Source organism: Lytechinus variegatus, chromosome 5, assembly GCF_018143015.1.
Source record: "Lytechinus variegatus isolate NC3 chromosome 5, Lvar_3.0, whole genome shotgun sequence".
Taxonomy (NCBI): domain Eukaryota; kingdom Metazoa; phylum Echinodermata; class Echinoidea; order Temnopleuroida; family Toxopneustidae; genus Lytechinus; species Lytechinus variegatus.
Window position 1 is genome coordinate 7,411,545 of NC_054744.1, and position 20,622 is coordinate 7,432,166.

At 36.3% G+C, this 20,622-nt stretch overlaps 1 protein-coding gene across 1 annotated transcript; it reads left to right on the forward strand.

Moving 5' to 3' along the window:
• Positions 1-863: 863 nt before the first annotated feature.
• Positions 864-12,590, forward strand: LOC121415174 (protein AF-9-like). The gene is made up of 5 exons (XM_041608322.1): positions 864-1,007; positions 3,341-3,518; positions 6,829-7,055; positions 8,741-8,986; positions 9,556-12,590. The coding sequence occupies exons 1-5, from the start codon at positions 996-998 to the stop codon at positions 10,909-10,911; spliced, it is 2,019 nt and encodes a 672-aa protein (XP_041464256.1). The 5' UTR covers positions 864-995; the 3' UTR covers positions 10,912-12,590.
• Positions 12,591-20,622: the final 8,032 nt, after the last annotated feature.

Sequence of the window (20,622 nt, forward strand, 5' to 3'; positions counted from 1 at the left end):
TCATAGTCTTAATTCATGAATATGCAATGAGTAAGCTGAATATGATATAAATCCGCACTTTTTTTTTATTTATTTCTTACTATTCTATCTAAAAGAAAGAAAGAAAAAAAGAAAAAAAAAAGAAAGAAAGAAAGAATGAAAGAAAGAAAGAAAAAAGAAAGAATAAAAGGAGGGAAAGGAGAGGAGAAAAAGAAGAGTTGGAAGACGAGTGAATAAAATACGATGAGAGGAAGACTTGACAAAAAAAATCTTTCATGTCACTATATCGCGCTCGCAGTATTTGATCAGTGAGATGCACATAATATCCGTTAATGGCACTGTCTTTAAAATGTCTCTATTAGGTCAGTATACCTGGCAAATGAGCGCGCTTCGTGCGCTCATTTTGAGTGACTCAAAATTTCAGGTGCCCCCCCCCCGGCCCCCCATGCCTTGTCCCACGGTACGCTACTGATGTCACTCACTCACTATTTCTTTTGTTTTTTATTGTTTGAATTATACAATATTTCAATTTTTACGAATTTGACGATTAGGACCCAGCGTGACTGTGATCATCACTGTCGTTATATTATATAATTCTTCTCCTTCTTCTTCTTCTCCTCCTTCTTTACTGATTATTGGTTTTTCCTCTTTGCATTTCACTGTTGTATTTATATGCATTTTACGGCCTCTTGCATATTAAAATTTCATACAGAGATGTACACCTCTAATAATCGTCAAGGGGGCACCAGAGGTGGAGGCATAAAGATGTATCCGGAGATGTATACTAATATCTCTATGGGTGGAGGATACCTCTACGGGAAAAACATAACTATTGGGCCGTGACACAGCGCGGGCGGGCATTCAAGATCCCCGTTCAAAATCATAGTGTGGCGCAATTTTCGCTTGCTTAATTTTGTTTTGAAATCATGGGCGCAGCGAAATTCTGAGATTTTCATCAAATTTTCTTTCGAAATTCCCGAATTATTAGAGAAGAAAGAGGATAATACGTGGTCATAATGACCACTCAGGTAAGTGATCATGATTTCACAGATGTTTCGAATGTATTTATTAATGTTGAACCTCATGAGATTCTTTTTATCGTTACAAATTTGATGATACATTTGTTGTAAAATTTGTAAATGAGAATGTGCAGTCCCACATATTGAAATTTTTGTTGTAATGACAGTCATTTTGAAATGTACGAAGTTTAGGTCGTTAGTATTATTGGGTCATATCATGGTCGTATTGTGATGTTCATTTTGATCTTTTAATCTTTTAATATGTTTAATGTTATGATCGTGTTGATCATTTTACAAGTTAAGTCTTCAAAGTTCAATGCAGTCTATAGCTAACGTTACAAATACAGAAAAGGCGAACACTTCTGGTGTCCACAACACACGACTTCTATCATCTCTATGGCTTGATTTTTCGCTGCGCGGCGGCATGTAATAGTGATAAACCCTTGAGTGCCGCCAAGCTACAGTACAAGATGCATACCGGTACACAGAGGATTAGCGTCTTGTAGCTTGGCCTTGGCGAAGAAGCAATTCAAGATGGCGTTTCTCATATTTTTCTTGTTTTTTTATGAATTCTTGTTTATTACAAGTTCCCCCAAGTCTGCGCAGTCCCCCTTTTCTGCACATACGCGTGTCTGCGTGATTCTAGTAAAATGAGATACGTGACGATCACACTTAACACAAGCAATACATAGAAAGATATTCTTTAAAAATCTGACTCAAAATGGTGGGAAAAAATGAATTTAGGGCATTTAACGTGAAGGCCTCAAAATGCAGCTTTTCTCAGCAAAATACCTGATTTGCGTGCAAAGGGAATGGGTGCGCAGACATAGGCCTATTATTTTTTGGTTCAATCTGAAAATGACCGCCTACAGTTTTTTCCAAGAAAATTCAAAATTTTATGAGATATTTAGTACACTTATAATAAAGGAACATTACTAACTGAAAGATTTTTTGAAATAAAAACGCACATGAATACGATAGTAAATGATTCTTACTCTCTAGGAGCTTCCTGGCTACTCTCCCGCGCGTATTTGTAATACGCAATAATCTTAATGCATGCAAGGTGGTCGGTTTCAAAAGAGGTGGTCAATATGTGGTGGTCTCACTTTACGCGTTTAGACCAATTTGCCATCTGCAAATTTTTTTCCCCCTTTATTCTTAACATGCCACAAATTTGTTTTGAAAAATATTGGATTTTCTTTTTAATCTTTAAGAAATATGAAAAAGCATTGTTTTCCAAAGCCTTTAACACCAGCATTAGAGAGAAAAGAAATTATTGCAATTGCATAGATACATGTGTAATACGCACAATTACACGAGAATGTGTCCATGGCACGCTAAGGTTAGAGACTAACCGGAGTTAATGTACACATGCAAAGACGTGGTCTGTCAGATACATGTAGGGGAAGGCGGGGTAAGTTGAACATAGGGGCAAGTTGAGCCACCACCCCCAGGCCAATATGAAAGAGTCAGACATTGTGGTGGTGTCATGTATTGATGACCCATTACATAACCCTCTACCCAGCCATATTCTTTTCAACTTTGAAACAAGAAGTACTTTTTTAGACAGAAAAATACAAATTTCTGCCAAAAAAGTAAAAAAGGGTGTAAAATAGAGGAGTGCTTTTTACCCACACACGTCTTTAAATATAATAAAGAAATAAGAACAATATTGTTAGTCCAGGTATGGATCTTCATTCTTGTCACAGTCTTTTAAATGATGGATGCATAAAAAATATGTGGATGTGAAAATATCGCATTAAGTTCGGACTGGGGTACTTTGAGCCAGCCAACATGGGGCAAGTTGAACCATGGTAATTCTTATGGTAATAAGAATGAAAAATTAAAAAAAAAGTTGAAAAGCCATTGATATGCAGGCAGAAAGGTGTAAATTCACATGACAGTTCTTATACTTTTAGAGGATGTCAGTATTTATGGAGAATCAGCAAGTGAAAAGACTTGAAATAAAAAATTGACATGCTGCTTCTTCCCGCATACATTTTGTACATAGTTTTTGTGGCTCAACTTACCCCAGAAGGTGGCACAACTTACCCCACATATGGGGCAAGTTGAGCCATTTGACATCGCTTTTTTCAAAGGTCACAATGAATTTCAGTGTGGGGGTAGAAAGTTATATATTGGTGAAAAATATTTCCCAAGAATCAAATTTAAAGGCAAGGTACTTTTTTCTACAATATTATTAATCATATCAATTCTAACATGCAAAATTCAAAAAGTGTCACAACTTACCCCGCCTTCCCCTACCGGTATGTATAAAATTATCTTACAGGCATTAGTTCAGTTGATTCATTGACATGAAAATCCATCCGATTCTCTTCCAGTGTGTACAGGTGAAGCTAGAGTTGGGCCATCGGGCCACAATCAGGCCCAAACCAACGGCAGAGGGATTCACCCACGATTGGACAATGTTTGTCCGAGGCCCAGAAGGAAGCTGCATAGAGCACTTCGTTGACAGAGTTGTGTTCCAACTCCATGAGAGCTTTCCGAAGCCGAAGAGAGGTAAACTACATAGTGGAGACAGGGCTCAAATTAATCCAATGCCGTCAAAAATGGCCTTGATGCCCTTCCAAATATTTTTAGACTTAGGCCAAAATCCAAAATAAGTGTCCTTTTTGCCTGAGGCCTTGGTGCACTGCGATAATCCAATGAATGTGTCACATTGAAAATTAAATTGTACTAGTGATGCCCTATTTAATTGCCTTGGGTGTAAGCTTTTTCGATATACCGGTATTAGTAATACCGTTCGGTATGAAAGTCATACCGGTATGGATACCGCCGTTGAAATTTCAATACCGAAATACCGTCATACCAAAAGTTGAAAATATCATACCGGTATTTTCTTCTGTATTGTCGTTTATGGGTATTTTTACAGTAAAATTAAGCCAAAACAATAAGTTCTTTGGCTCTCTCAACGTATTTAATGAAATCAGAATCCAATAATCTAACCTCGAAATGAATACATCGCCCCTTAACTACTGTCTGAGCTCCGTTAGCCGCTGCATAAGGCCTCGGCCCCACCGCTACTGATACTGGGGTGCATGTCGGCTCAGCTCCATGCACTCGTGTACACAGCTACAGTAAACAACGAAGTCGACCGAGACAGAGAGCTTTTCATGAAGAGTTTTTTTTTCAGTGGTTTCAACAACAGATTTGCTTTCCGCCAATCACATGCGAGGGTTTGCTAGCTTGTAACATCCCTCTACACAAACAAAATCACTGACAAAACTCTTTTTGAAACACTCCCTAGCCTGCCTTTTGACCACGTGGTGTATTGCGGGCTTCAACAAAGTATCAACCTTGGCTTGGGGCGTTGACAGACAAATCACAGGGATTAATACTTGTTTTTTCTTTATGCAAGTTTTTTTTCTCGGACTGCTCTTAACTTGTATGGGAATGTCCACTAAGTTTTTTTTTTGGGGGGGAGGTGCTGTGCATTGACAGACAAACCACAGGGATTAACACTCTTTTTTTCTTTATGCAATCTTTTTTTCTGGACTGCTCTTGACTTGTTTCAATTATGACAAGTTTAATTTTACACTATAAGCCTGCTACAAAAAACGTCTGACCCCCCCAAAAAATACTAATAATAAATACATAAAAAAAAAATAATACATTAATGAATAAATAAATTAAATATGAAAATAAAAAAAAGACAGAAAATGTTGATAACATTAACAGGAAAAAAATGTTACGCCATCCCTCTTTGTTTATTTTGATCTGTGATGTGATCGTAAATGGAAGAAAGTGGCTGAGAATATTTGTGTGATTTGTGATGGGTGTTGTATCCGTTTCGTGCATGTGCGGTCATGAATAAAATAAAATAAACTATTGGATTGATTGTAATTCAAATTTATGATGGTCTCGTGGCGTGATAAGATGTTGATCAACTAAAATTTGGCATGTGTGAAAGATGAAATTGACAAAAAAGAGGGGAAGATCGAGATTCGGAGAGGAGGAGGATGTTGATTGTTCGTGGTAAGAGAGGGGTGGTGACGGGGAGAGAATGGGCCGATGGGAAAGAGAGAGTGAAGAATTAAGGGGCTGGGGAGATAAAGGAAAACAAGAGCAAGAAAAAATGAGTGAGAAAGAGGCAGCCGGGAGATAAGAAGTTTAGGGGGAGGGTTTTACTTTTAGACAACGTGGATATTCACGAGAGGGGGGGGGGTTCAACACAATGGACATTTATAAGAAGTTATTTACGAGACGTCAAAATTTGAGGTCAGCAAACTTTGAACCTTCGACGAACACGTGTTGATGTGAGTGGTAAACAAAAGGGGCGAATCCAAATGTGAATGAGTGGGGCCAGATCGTTGAAGGGAAAATCACACATATGTATATCCTAGACAGTTTTAGCAGGGAATTTTGGTGCTTGGAAGTTAGGGCATGTACACACGTTTAGCAAAGTAAGTAGCAGTGAGTTTGTGCAGTGTAGCATTTGGCAACTTGACTTGTTCATTTCGTACCATGTGCTTGCTGAGATAATTTTGCACACATGCACAGGTAATTCACAGCTCTCGCTGGGGAGAGAGCATGATCGTATAACTTTTGGCAAAGAAAGAGAAAGTTTTTGTCAATGAGAATGGACCATGCTGAGCATTCCTCAGCTGACCACAAGCATCCCCTCTTTATCCGAGGCCATATCAGGGCTAAACAAACATTGGACACTGTTTGCACAATAAATTGGGAATTTACTCGGTATTAGTCGGTATACCGGTATTGAAGCTATTAGTAATACCGGTATTGAAAATATCAATACCGAAAAAGCTTACTTGGGTGCCCCCTAAAGTGATTTCTACCTTCCCCTTCCTTCAAAAGCCCTTTTTAAAGGTCATGTCCACTCTGGCAGAAATATGTTGATTTGAATCAATAGAGAAAGATCCAACAAGCATAATGTTGAAAATTTCATCAAAATTCGAATGAAAAGTAAGAAAGTTATGACATTTTTTCTTACTTTTCACAAAATAGTTATGCAGAACTCCGTGACCTTTTGCAAATGAGAGAGTTGATGATGTCCCTCACTATTTCTTCTTTTTTTTAATTATTTGAATTATACGATTAAAAAAAAAACAAATTTGACAATAATGACCAACTTGACTGAACCATAAAATGTTAAAACAATGGTAATTCCACATTTTCAGGAAAAGCTTCTTTCACATAACCATGAGGAGGAAATTAGAATATTTCATATTTCACATAATAGAATACAATTATGAGATAGTGAGTGGGTGACATCATCAGTCCCCTATACCAGGATGTGCATAACTGTATTGTGAAATTAAGCGAAATTAAAAAATGTCATTTACTCATAACTTTCTTATTTTCCATCTGATTTTGATGAAATTTTCAGTGTTATGCTTGTTGGATTTTTCTGATTTTATTTCGTTATATTTGCTCATGTGATCATGTTTGTATAAAACCCAACCACTGCATTTTCGTTTCACTCTGTGCGCTAACTGAGAACTGGTGCTTTTTAGCAGGAGGATGTATTTTTATGCTTAATGGGGGGGGGGACGGGAGTCAAAACACTGCAGGTTTGCGAAAAATACATGTATACCACTTCAGATACAATACCCCCAATGACTCACACATAACCTTGACATATTGGCCATACCTGACCTCTTGATAACTCTTAAGTTGAGCCATGATTGTTTTGTATTATATTTGATGAAATCAATAATTTGATTGTAATGTGTTATTGTTAGACATTGCTATACTGTACATTTGATTTGATTTGAAAAAAAAATAGAATTAAATTTCTGTTAATTTTGTTGTTACTGTATTTCAAACATTTCTTTTTCCAAACTCCTAGTTGTGAAAGACCCGCCATTTGAAGTTTCTCAGTCAGGCTACGCAGGATTTGAAATGGCCATAGATGTCTATTTCAGGAACAAGGAGGAACCTAAGAAAGTTCGCTTTCTCTACGATCTCTTCCTTCACGTTGGTGGTCAGCCACCGGTCAATCATATCCGATGTGAAAAACTGACCTTCAGGAATCCCACAGAAGACTTCAGACGCAAGCTGCTCAAAGCAGGAGGGGTAAGGGAAATCACAGGGCCTTTTCCCCCCTAAAAATTGATATCAGTGATAATGTTCCAAGTTCGTCTTTGTTCATATGTAAATAGGAGATTTGTTTCGTTCGCAACTTCAAGTAAAAAATATCTAAACACCATGTTAAATATATATAACTATTACCCTTTCCTTTTAAAATGATATACCATGAATGTGAACACACGTTTACATAATGTCTACAAAAAAATAATAAAGCCACCATTTGATTAGGTTATAGTTTTATAAATAGTAAATACAGACAAATTGGTAAAAATCAAGAGAAGAAAATATGGGTAAAGTGAAACCACGATATATTATCAAATATCAATATCAAATTGCTGTAGAATTTCAATTGCATGCAAGGTAAAATATGACTTTAATGACTATTATTCTACATGACAATTTTGTTGTAAACTAATTGGTCGCATAAAAGAGAACACCTTGTAATCTGCTATTTGTAAAAAAAGTTTTATTAATCGGGACACCGGTCTAAGAAGATCAAGAGATGTAAGTGCAGATGTGTGTTATAATTCAGAAGTTCTCAAGAATCTACCAGTAATCATCAGTTGTGCCCAGTAGTTCTTAGCTGCCAAGTTTCTGTAATTGTTCTAGAGATGTCCTGAAAATGTTGTGATTCTACCTAGTAGAATGTATTCCTTTTCCAGTATTTGCTATATAGTATATATAGCACACAGCAATCATCAGTATTTGCTAAATTTTGGTGGTACTTTAATCTGTCCAATATAGTGTTTCACAAAGATTCAATGACTACATGTAAGAGTCGCACTTTAATGCTCACGCATACATGTACATGATATGCATGATTAATATTCCGTAGTGCATGTCATCTTCCAATGATCTGACCAATGCGGTCAGATCACACCGCATGCAACTAGGCATTTATGTGTGACACTATGTCATAGGCCTACTTAAATCTTTGTGAAATGCCCCCCTCCCCCCATAGCTAAGATGGTACATGTATGGCAGTAGTCTTACTTCATATTTGTACAAGCTCACAAACTACTAGAATATGAAACAACTACCTGGGTCCCATAACACAAACGTTAGCGATCAATCGTACGCTTGATTTTCATGATTGATTGTGTATTGTAGTCAATGGAATCAGTCGTAGAAAATTGTTCTACGATAATTGCTAAGCTTTGTGTTACAGGCCCCCTGTCTGACTTTGAATTGGGTTTTGTTCTTTCAAAAGGTGATCAGCCATTGCCCTTTCTTTAATTGCTCCTGCCTGAAAAGTGGGTCTAGGGATCAGGTTTTGATATGGTTTGGATCTTTTAGTTCAAAATGAGGCAATATTTCTTATTAGGATTAATAGTACATTTATTTTTGTCAGCTTTCTTTTGAAGCAATCATTGCCGCAGCAATCATCATGGAAGCTTTTGAAATATAATCCTCAGTACCACTTCTATGAGAGATGACAAAGGGCAGAGGAGCTCTGCTTCTTTTTCACTTAATTTAACAAAACATTAACTTTCATCATTTTCTATAACAATGAATAGAAGAAAAAAAATCAGTTGACGAAATAAGTCAGTTGGCGAAATAAGTCAGTTGGCGAAATAAGTTGAATGGTAATCATTGGTGTGTTTAAATAAAAACGATGGAATGAATAAGCTATCTTTACTTAAAATTGTTATCCTTGTTTTGAATTCCAGGTTGGAGTTATGCCCGTGGACCTCGATATTCCAACCATCTCCACTAAGCTGAACGCTACAGGGGGTAAGCCGAGCGCCCCTGCGGCCACGCCCGCTACCGACCCTTCAGCTTTCACAAAAGGGAAACCCCAGTCGGCCGCTGCTGCTGCTGCATCTGCAACTCACCAGGGCTCTAAGAAACCTAAGAGCATGTCATCGTCCACCTCCTCATCCACCCCTTCGTCAGGGTCAACGATACCGAGCAAGGTTTGTCAAGCCAAATTGATTCCAGAAATCTGAAAGACTACACAATTTTCATGTAAAATCTGAATTTAATCAACAGTTTGGTTACCTACATGTAGTGTATATTTGCATGTTTTTTTTATTGATAATCCATATTCAGATGAAGATAATCTCTTTGACAAACAGGCTGATTTCTGGCTGGTTGGTTCATTGACAGGGTACATGATAATAATGTGTTTATAGACGAGACTAAAATACATGGAAAATTATATAACAGTGATTATAAAGAAGCAAATAAATGCATCTTCAAATTGGCATTGTAAAGGAGAATATATTCTGTAAAGTATATTTGCTTTATAATTCTATAAAAAAAAATATTTAAGACACTGATCAAACTTTTGTAAATGATATGGATATAGAGCTTGCCTGGAAAAAAAAATCCAAATTTGGGGACTGTGAAGAAATATTAGGCTAATTGAAATAAGTACATGTAGCCATTCTCTTTGTGCTTCGATAGAGGAATTAACCATGTATTGTATTTTGTTATGAACCTACATCTGTCATAAGTATTGTTGTTTTTTTACTTTTTAAAGGAGAGTGGGAAAGCAAGTACACCAAAGACCAAGGAGCCCAAGGAACCTAGTAAGCCCAAAAGCAGTACAAAAGAGAGCAAGACCACAAAGGAGAACAAGACCGGAATTAAAGAGAACAAGACCTCAACAAAGGAACCAAAATCTTCAACTAAAGACCCCAAGTCTTCAACAAAAGAGCCTAAGTCTGTCCCAAAGGAGCACAAAGCAAGTCCTCGAGAGCCAAAGCCAAGTCCGAAGGAGCCCAAACCCAGTACCAAGGAATCCAAGCCCAGTCAGAAAGTGAGTTCGAAAGATATTAAGACCACTAGCGAGAGCAAGCCACCTGCCAAGGAGAGCAAAGACTCTAAACCAAGCGGAAAGGCTAAAGAAAGCAGCAAGCAAACTGCCAAAAGGTCTGTCTCGGAGTCCTCCCCGATGGCCTCCACTCCTGCCAAGAAAAGGAAACAGAGTACTTCAACTAAGGAGGACAAGGGCAAAGACGAAACATCGCGTGATGCAAAGACTGCAAAGTTGAAATCAGAAAAGACTCCTTCAAGCGAGAAAGAGAAATCAACGATATCAGAAAAGGGAAGTAAAAGTAAGGAAAAGACTAGTAAAGTGAAAAAGAGTACCAGCAGCTCCAGCAGTAGTAAGGCTGCACCTGCTCCAGATCAGGGGCTGTTCACGCCAGAGATCACTAAATCAAAGACAAAGTCTAAAGCAAAGCAGACAAAGGAACTGAAGAAAGAACCAAAAGAACTGCCTCCTTTTGATGCTGAGCTGAGCACGGAGGAGGTGGAGAATGATGCTCCCAGTCCAAGTTCCAGTATCAGTTTCTCGTCGCTGCCGGGGCGGGGTGGTGGTACAGGCACCCTCGGGATGCTCATGCAGGACTTGGAATACGAAGATAATGACGATGACGATGATCACGATATGGAGAGACCGTTCCAGAACAGCGCTCCACCCCCTGGCAGGCATCGCTCCATGTCTAGAGACAGCAACCTGAGTAGTAATAGTCGGCACAGCTCACCCTCACCTGAAATCGAAAAGCCAAAGCCGGTTACAAAGTCAAGCTACGGCTCGAACAAAAAATCCAGCGCAACGGGCAAGAAGGGCTCGAAAGTTGAAAAGAAGCCTAAGAATGTTGAAAGTAAACAGAAATCATCCCAAAACAGCAACATCGACTATTTGTATGAGCTTGTTGACCTGCACAAAAGACTCATGAAACTCACGGACAGAGACAAATTGCAACAGGTTGTTGACCTTATTGGAGAGACTGGGTCATTCAAGGTCACAGATACGACCTTTGACTTTGACCTTTGTTCCCTGGACAAAAGTACAGTACGAAGGCTGCAGGAGTATGTTCCTACATTGTAACCATCATGTAATCAGTTATTGACCAAGAGGGCATAACCGCCTCAACCTCTGTTTGTCCATGAAGAGTCGGATCATTGTCTCATAATGTATCCTCTCATTTTGTAAAGTTGTTGAAGTTCTTTCGATTCTTTGCGGACGATATATTATTTCTTGCTCTGAAACAGAAGGTGCAGAATTGTAAGTCTTTGTCTTGTCTGGATTTTTTGCTGTATTACATAGCTACGTTTGTGCGCAATTTTTATAATGTGAAATTCTAACATGTATTTTGTAAATATTTGTACATGAATTGGAATCGTTTTGAATTTACTTGTAAATATGAAGCGGCCAGAAGCTGACACATATTATTTGCATGCTACTGCCAAGTACGGCTCACGTTGCTAGGGAGTGCTGAGAGACAGTTCAACTGTTGCTTTGGCAGTATTTGTCTTAATGTATTTAGTCTTGTTAAATGAAATGCACTTATTTAACTCTGAAGAAAGGATATTTATTTTTGTAATGTTTTGTTTGTGTTTATATTTCTGCTTGATGCACATACACTCCGAACGTGAAACAAATTACTCAGCCTGATGAAAATGTTTAATAATTTTGGTAGTACTGTGAAAAACAAGTTGATTACAATTACATCAGTTCCACTTATATGTACATGTAAATTACTACAGCAGGAGGGGAGGGGGCTGCTTATTTCCAAATTCATGTACAAACACACAAAAATTACCATCTGATTATGATTCTTTGCATGGTCAGCCCACCCCCCCCCACTTCCAAAACTGTTCCGCGACCCCTGTACAGGAAGTATGTTGCAGCTTTAACCGCCATGTAAGATTGGTCAATATCTGGTTGAAATTCAATTGTTTATTCATTTATAGATAAAATCGCATTGACTAACAAAGCACATTCATTGTGATTTCTGTCCTTTAGTTTAACAAAGAAATTTTAAAATGTCAAGAAACCGAATTGCACCTCCCACAAGAAACCAGCGTATTTGGAACAAATGATAATCCTTAATAGTGGCTGTCATTTTTGATGAGGTATGCTCAACATTTTATTCATGCAAACTAAATAACTGAAATCAGATTTGAATATTGGAGTGTATTTACTTCAAGCCATGTGTGGAAATGTGAATGATTTATATTTTTTACACTGATTTTATATTTACAAATTAGCAAAGACAATTTTTTTTTGCATTTTGACAAAGAAGTAGAATTTTTAAAATCTAATTTTGAAGTACTTTTTAAAGGTTCTTAAGATGTACATTGCAAGACCGTGAATGCAAAAAAAGGGCTTAGTGGGAGACTTTATTAATTTTCCCATTATTTCTTTCGGGTTTAAATACTTCAGTCTTCCTGATTTTTTTCTGAAATGGTTTCCCTTATTTGTTTTTGTTCCATTTTATTTTCAATCTTTAAATGATAAAGCATAGTTTAAATTATAATAGAAAGGGCTGCAATTGGCTGAATTATCACTGTTAAAGCCAACTTTGTATACACTAAAAATTTGACTTTAATATTGACACCGATTTTATGATACCATGCTGAATAGCTTTCAATTTCAGTGCCATGCAACAGCCTGCCGCTTTAATACCTTGAGCTCTTTGGCAGTATTCTGTAGTTGGGTTTAAGTTAAACTCAGGTTTAAAGTTTTGGTTTAAGTATCGATGGCCATTGTTACATAAATCACTATAATAGTAGAGATATCATATATCAGCTCATTTGGCTCTTAATTCATTCATAATTATCTAGGAAGGATAAATAGATGATTGTCTCCACCATCGATGAATCAGGAAAGAGCAGAGTAAACATAAGAAACGTACAACTTGATAACAATTTTGATACTTTTGGCTGCCCATACTTAAACCACAAATTTAAACCTGAGTTTAAGTTAAGCCCAACTTCAGAATGCGGGCCTTTAAGTTTGCGATATCCATGATTAAATAAGCTCATTAATTCATCATAACTTAAGACTTTACAGTCTAAAATGTATTTGGGGCACATTTCTTACAGCTGACTGCAATACATGTTAGCTGCACTGGGTATAATACAATCGCGATGATTAAAATGGTATTGCCTTAGTCTCGCAAGGATTGCACCGTATACTTGACTCCGCCCATCTCTGAGTAAGCATGGCAACCCGTGAGATGTGACCTAAGACTTGCCCCGTGTATCACATTAAGCTGGGTACTGTTATGCAGGAACAGCACTTGTCATTCATGTACTCAAGCGCATGCATCTAAAAAGAGCAGCTAGCTGTCACTCCTTTTACATTCACAGTCCCTGTTTGTTATGGCCCGTATTCTGAAGTCAGGTTCAACTAAGACCACGGTCTAAGTCTGCTAAAATTATGGGGAGCCAAACGTTTAAAAATTCTGTGTATATTGTATTTTTCTTATTCAATTCATTTATTCTTTTGCATTAATAAACAACAAAATATGTACATTTGAAATACACATGTTTATACAAAAATAGATCAAATACATAAGCATAGTAAATTAATATTGTGATAGAAATAAATATGTTTGTTTCCTTTTGAAGATGAAGAAAAATACCTCAGTTATCATTCCCAGACAATTATGAACAATTTTGGTGTCATATGAGTTAATAAAACCCGAGTTCAGAATACGGGCCATTGAGTTTAAGTTTTTTTTTTATCTATGCATTTAATGCCACTTTTTGCCGGTTTGTTTGTAGTTAGCTCTACGGTTAGGCAACATCATCAGGACAAAAGGTTTGATTTTCTGTTCAGGCAGTATATAAGTACAGTTTGTCAGAATAGTCGATTTGTTGATGCATGATGAAGTGGAAAAGGTGTCGGATAAATGATTTAGATAAAAATCTCTTTGAATTGTACCTTTCAACATCGTCTCTGATCGCTTACAAGTTATGAAAAAGGTCAAACTTCATGAATTCTTGCTACTTATTCTCTTGTGGAAGATTCAGGGTAGTACATACCCTTGGTAAGATGGATAAGGTTTTCCATTTTCACAGTTCCTCAATGGGACTAGCCACCTCAAAGCCAACAATAATTCGCCAGGGAAGGTTCTCTGCAAATAGCCAAAATAGTCATTTGGTCTTCAAAATGCAGGAAAAAAAATGGCTTATTTGAAAGAATATTTCTTTTTGTTCCTACTGTCCGAATTTCAAGTTGTAAGTTGAATAGAAAACAAGAAACAAGAGTTTCTTTGACACATCTTTGTGTGGATTGCTTGAAAGTTTCATTGAGATTGCACGGCGTGCACATTTCATGCTTGAATGAACCCTGAACTTCAAAATTGTGTTCTATACAGAGCTCTCACATAATTACTTCTGTATTAATTTAATTATTTATGTAGGATATTGTTGATTATTTTGACAAGTTGTATATCAGTATAAAGCTTAGGAATGTGCTTTTTTCAAACTCAAAGATCTAAAAATTCATTTTGGGCGACTTATTGTTGGTGGGGGGGGTCACATGTATTCCTCACTGGGAGCCATCCTTGCTAAAAGCAGATATTTTTCAGGATCCCAAATACATGTAGGTTGTTGTCATGAGTTCAGAGTCTCTTCTCATCCTTCTCCTCTTTTTCTGTTTCCCATTCTTGATGATAATCTGGCTGCTCTACTTAAGATTACCAATTTATCACAATAACTTTTGAACAATTAGTGGAAGTTTGTCTAATCAAGTAGGCTAATATTTGTTGACAAATACTGAAGTCATGTATGAGCTCTGTTCGATTATGTTTGCCTTTTCCTATTTTCCCAAACATCGAGTATGCTCATTAATGCCTCTTCATTAGATAATAAATGTATTGGCCAATGAAATTAGGATGCTTCAAATTTACATATTCACACTGTATGTACATTAAAGTAGTTGCATTGTGTGCTTACTCATGGTATCATTGCGCACTTTAAAGAAAAAATGTTGAGTGATAACCACAAACATTCAGTATTACATTTGTATATCATCGTACATGTAACATACACACACTTGTATTTTTACAGGTATTTGTACTTTTTTTTTTACATGTAGAAAATGACACGTGGGGAATTTAGCTCACATTTTCATTGTCAACCAAGGATGGTAACTTTGGGGAATACAGTATATATATGCCATTTGAAAAGTATTCCCTGGGCTTATTGTCCCCTGTATCATATTTATATCACTTTATTTGAATGGTCGTTGGCAATCTACAAAGTTTCAATGTAAAATTTCTCAAATTTGGTTAATATATATGTAGCAAAATGCCCTACTTTAATGTGTTAGTTTTATTTGATATGCAGATATGCTATTAAGAACAAATAGTTGTGAAGTGTACATGTACCTTATCCAAATAATTTTGTAAGAGGTCTATCTTTGCTCTGTGTCTGTTTCAAAATTTCTTTGTATTCCTATCCAAAGCTGATCTCGACAACTGAAATTTCTTTTCTCTTTACTGATGAAGAGAAATGCATTGATTAGCTTTTTGAAGTGATGGAAAATAGAGTGACTGGACAGACACTGATCTTGTCTTGCAAGATTGGGAGAGGAGAAATTCTAAAAATTGCATCAAACTTGTCATTGGATCATAGTGGTTGAAAAACAACCTGTGGTTGGAATATTACTTTGTAGTATTGATACTGCAACCATCCAAAGACAGAATATGCATGTATGATGTAAGCAGCCTGTATTCTGTTTGTTAATTTTACAATTCAGAAGTCAGATTATGAAATGCATGGTGGGATTCATATTATAACCTTGCCATTCAGCCGTCATTTATCCAGAATGTTCCATGAACAACATTTTATTTCATTTTTCATGATGACTACCAAATTCTTATGCTTTGAAGATGGAGTACATGTAGGCAGCAAGTCTATCCTATCCAAACTTAATAATGATCAACTACAACACAAATGATATGACTACTTGACTTCTATACCCAAACATATTCCATATAATTTTTTCCTACTACGTTAATCTCATATACAGCCAAGGAACTCCATATGTGGAAGAGCACTGGGCAAAAGGTGACATGATTAGGATGTTTACACTTTTTATTTCTTCACTATAACCTGGTAATGGGCCGTCCACTGATCTCGTACATGTATATATATTCTCTATTTGTCTTTGAACGATGAATAGCAATGTACAGCTCACACATGTTTTATATATATACATAAATATATATACAGGATGCATGATAAATCTTTGTGACCATATGCACTTGAAAATACTTGTCTAATATGTTTCACTGCCATTTTGTACACTTTTGATGCACATCCGCTGGTAGGTAGTGTAGAACTTTGCTACATGTATCTCGAATCTTGGAAAAAGACTATTAGAATAGTCTGCGTAGAAGATAAAAGGAAACTAGTACGTGTCATGCATTATGCTGCAGTAGAAGAAGCTGATGGGGGAAAGTTGATTTCTTGATTTATGTCGCTACAGTGTCCCTTAACTGGTATCCTTATGAATTTGTCATTGAACTGAGTTGGGAATGTGATACTCTTAATGTAGTTTTTTATCATTTGAATTTCTCAATCTTGCTTTTGAATATGATCTCAATGACTTTTTTAATAATGTCCAACTTTTTTTCAGGAATGGGAAAAGAAGAATGTTGATATCAATCATGGCATTCTCTTTACAGAAAGTTGAAGATTACAGAACTATGCAGAATATTTCTCTCTCTCTCTCTCTCAAATTAGATTTGAGTTGTTCTTATGATTTAGTCTCATATAACAAATATTTTTTGTGAAAAGACAGACTTGAAATTGTAATTGTAAACGTTTTTAAGAACGAAATATATTTAAAACTATGTAGAATGATATGAAAATATTTTCTGGAATGGTATTGTTTTTAAGAGTGCATTGATGCTAGTCTGCAAGCATGTATTCATATTAATGATTAATTATACCATATTCTAGATTGAAGACTAGATGCCAAACTCTCCACGTGTGTTGGTAGAGCCAGCCACAGTACATAATGAATGTAGTCTCACTACTTCAGACTGCATTATGCACCATGTGAATTACAAACACCAATAATTGAATCTCACATTCCCCTACGTTTTTTTTTGGTTCACTTGTACGTATGTTGATTTTATTTATCGTTTAATTTTAATGTTTGTTGGAAGACCAAACTATTTTGTGTTAAAAAAACATTTACACCTTAATAGTTTTTTTATTGTGAAATGTGAATCCATGCGTATCATTCAGGTATGATGAATGCTACTCTGGTGTGTTGATTCGGCATGTGCTCCGGCGATAGTCGCTCCTCTCATCATTTCTCTGAAGATGTTGGGCTATGGATAGGGTGACCGATCTGGGTGTGGGTGTAGTTGGGATAAGAATGTGGGTCAGTTGGGTTAGGTTTTATGTTTTGCTTGATGACTTCGCCAGAGTAAATGTCAAAGAATCATTGTCGAAGAAGTTTATGAAATTGTATAAAATTGGTCAGTTTAAGAGGGGAAATGTATACTTTTATCTGAAATACTACTTAATATGCACAAGATGGTTTGCACAAATTATTATCCAAGACTTCTTTTTATTTTTTGGTCTCCTTTCTGCATAATTGATGGTCTAATGTATGACTTATTAGCAGATCTGTATTCTTAGATATCACATGGGTGTTTCTTTTTTTAGGGGTTTGTTCATTTATCCTGAAGTTATGTTGGGGGAGTGTTTCATGAAAGAAATCGTTGGACGTTTTAACCGACATGTCCTGTTTTATCCGACAGTTACCATGGGAACAGTGCTTCTCAGCCAATCAAAATCAAGGAAAGTTGTCAGATCTGACAACTTGTCCGACAGAAATGTTGATGAAACGATCCCCTGGATAGCAATAACTAGCTTTCAGAATATCAGTATCCAATCTAAACATTGGTCAATGGAGATTGCAGATCAATTTCACCACATCATCATGGTGTAATTCTTGAATTCCAGTCTGTATACTTCACATATTGCTATGTGTGGCAAGCAACTAGTAGCTTTCAGAATATTGATATCCCATTGAAGTATCCATAAAACTTGAAAGTTTATAAGTGGAGATTGCACTTTAGATTCACCAAATCATCATGATTTTAAAGTTTGTGGATGGCCCATACATGTAGACCGGAACAGTCTGTATTCGTTACAGAACTATTGGAAGTCCTATGTGATCAGTTCTTCCTCAAATTGGCATACATTCTTGGTGTATTGTTTGCTTGAAATACATGAATTAAAAACAGATATGAGCTGACATGAAGTTTGTTTAAAAAATATTAACAATACATATAAAAAAAAACTCATTTGAAATTTTCTGTTGCATTGTTAATTCAACATTTTTGTAGTGGTAATTTTCTTTCATAACCATTCAACCGAGCAAAGTACAAGTTCGTATTCCCTATCTGTTTATATTCTTGGTATGATTATAAGGGTTTTGTATCAAAATCCCATGCCAAAAGTTACTGGGCCAATCACAGAATGTGGACCCTCTGTCACAAAGTGGGTCACAGATGTTTTATATTCGTTGTCCATGATGTTAGACACCGTTCTCACTACTGTCATAAAACTAGTTTCCTTGAAACAAGTTTAACATGTAATGAGAATGGTCAAAATGGTCAATCTTCCAGACTGGTTCAGAAAACCACCTAGCGATGTAGTTTGAGATCGCTTTGTCATGTTAAAGTGGTTTTAGCATAAGTGAGGACACAACCGTTCTTTGCATATTTCGAGCGTGTTACTCCATACACTGTATGTGGAATGCCTATGCTGTGGTTCACGTGAAACATGTCACCCCACTGAGAGTGTTCCCATAGTAACAAGACCACTTTACGTGAAGTGGTTTTGAAGAACCACTTTTTGCTGATCAAATGGGATCACTAGCAAAGCGATCTTCCAAACTGGTTTCTTGAACCGATTTCCAGTTAACTAGTTTTAGAAAGTGTAATGAGAATGATGTTTTATGAAACAGGATCCTGGTCTGCTCCCTGTTAAACACACCCATATATCTGAACCATATTTGAGAACGTATGAAAACAGATATCTCTTTTACTAAGAAGAGAGATTATAATACACATTAAGTGTATCCTACATGAGTAGCAAGAGGGATTAGATCATGTATTTCTTTGAACCTTCCTAAATGGTCAGTGTTGCTTCTAACATTTTTATTAAAACAAATGATTTCAGAGAAGCAAATGGTGCTTTTACAAATTGCTGTACAATCACAGTGCTTCATTTGTGATAAATGTATTCATAAGTACAGTTGAGTGCTTGGTTGCAGATGTCATTTTAAGTATTGTCATTGTATTATCACTGAGTTGGTGGTGTAAATATGACTTGAGTTTTATATGCATGCAGTTGCACGTAATCTGAAATTATATGAGTTTGGGCATCATAGGTCGAGCAACCATTCAGAGTTCAATATAGTATGTCAACTTTTTACTTGATAAACGATCAAGATGAGCTTATTGTGGTGCATTCATCCAACTTTTTATAATTGATATTTTACAATATACATTACATATATTTCACAGGATTAAATAATTGAACATAGGATGACAGTTACATATTTTTTTTTAAATGCAGCAAAATGAGCTCGCATAGCTGACTTTGTTATCATGCTTGTATATCTGAAGCTGGATGTACATCAATTTCATTTCACTGTGGACTCATTCACAATGAATTGCAAAACCAAGAAGACACAAACTTGAGGTGCAAGTTACCATGGCAACATCCCAACTGCTAAAACTCAACATCATATCACATGACCTCTGATACCAGCGATATAAATGATTCATGTACGTGCTAGTGGGCCGTGAGGGTATGTGTAGTAGGGAGAGGTTTTACGCTTGCACTGATTTTAAAGTTGTTTTTTGTGATTGGTGTAAATGGTGCAATAAAAGCACAAAGTTGAAACCCTTTTTGTAAGCAAGTGTGGGTGGGCTTCAGATTGAATTACTGAGTATCCGGGGGGGGGGGGGGGCCCTGTCCTGCAAAGAGTTGATCCACTTGATCCAATCAACGTCAAGTATATGGAAATCCATCAATGTCATAATTTTTTTCTTGAGGGGGAAATTTGCACAATGTCCTTTTGAAAACAAAGAGAAGCATACTGAATTGTCAAGAAAACAGGGACTGTATGAATGCACATCGTATCAAGAAAATATTTTGAACACTTGTGTATTTTAGATGTTGACGTTGTTGGCTTTCCATAGTTGTGGTTGATTGGATCATTCTTAGCTCTTTGCAAGACAGGGCCCTGTTCTCAAATTACAATTTCAAATTATTTTGAAGCCTGATGTTTAATAATTATCCAGATTAAAAAAAAAATAATGGAGAATCTGCACCATCATCTGAATGGGAGGCATTTCCACCAGTAAGAGATATTACATGAAATATGTATTTTGAATTTAATATATTTTCATTAATTATTAAGAATGCAAATTTGCTTTTATTCATTATTATTATTAATATTATTATAATTGATGTTAATGGATTGATCATATCCAATGAAGTCTTTGACTGATATCTAATATTGTATGTTTTAATGCACTAAAATTTTCTGTATATTTCCTGTAGTTCTATTATTTTTATAGTTATTTTGGGGAAATGGAGACTGGATATTTTGCTTAGAGAACCTTGCAATTAACGCTATGTTTGCATTGAATGGAATTTTATAAAGTGTAAGTACAAATCATAATGTCAAAATTATCTTTGATAAAAGAAAATGGTCGAGCTTTTCCGCTTTTCATGAAAACGATGTTTGTATGTGGATATAAATAAT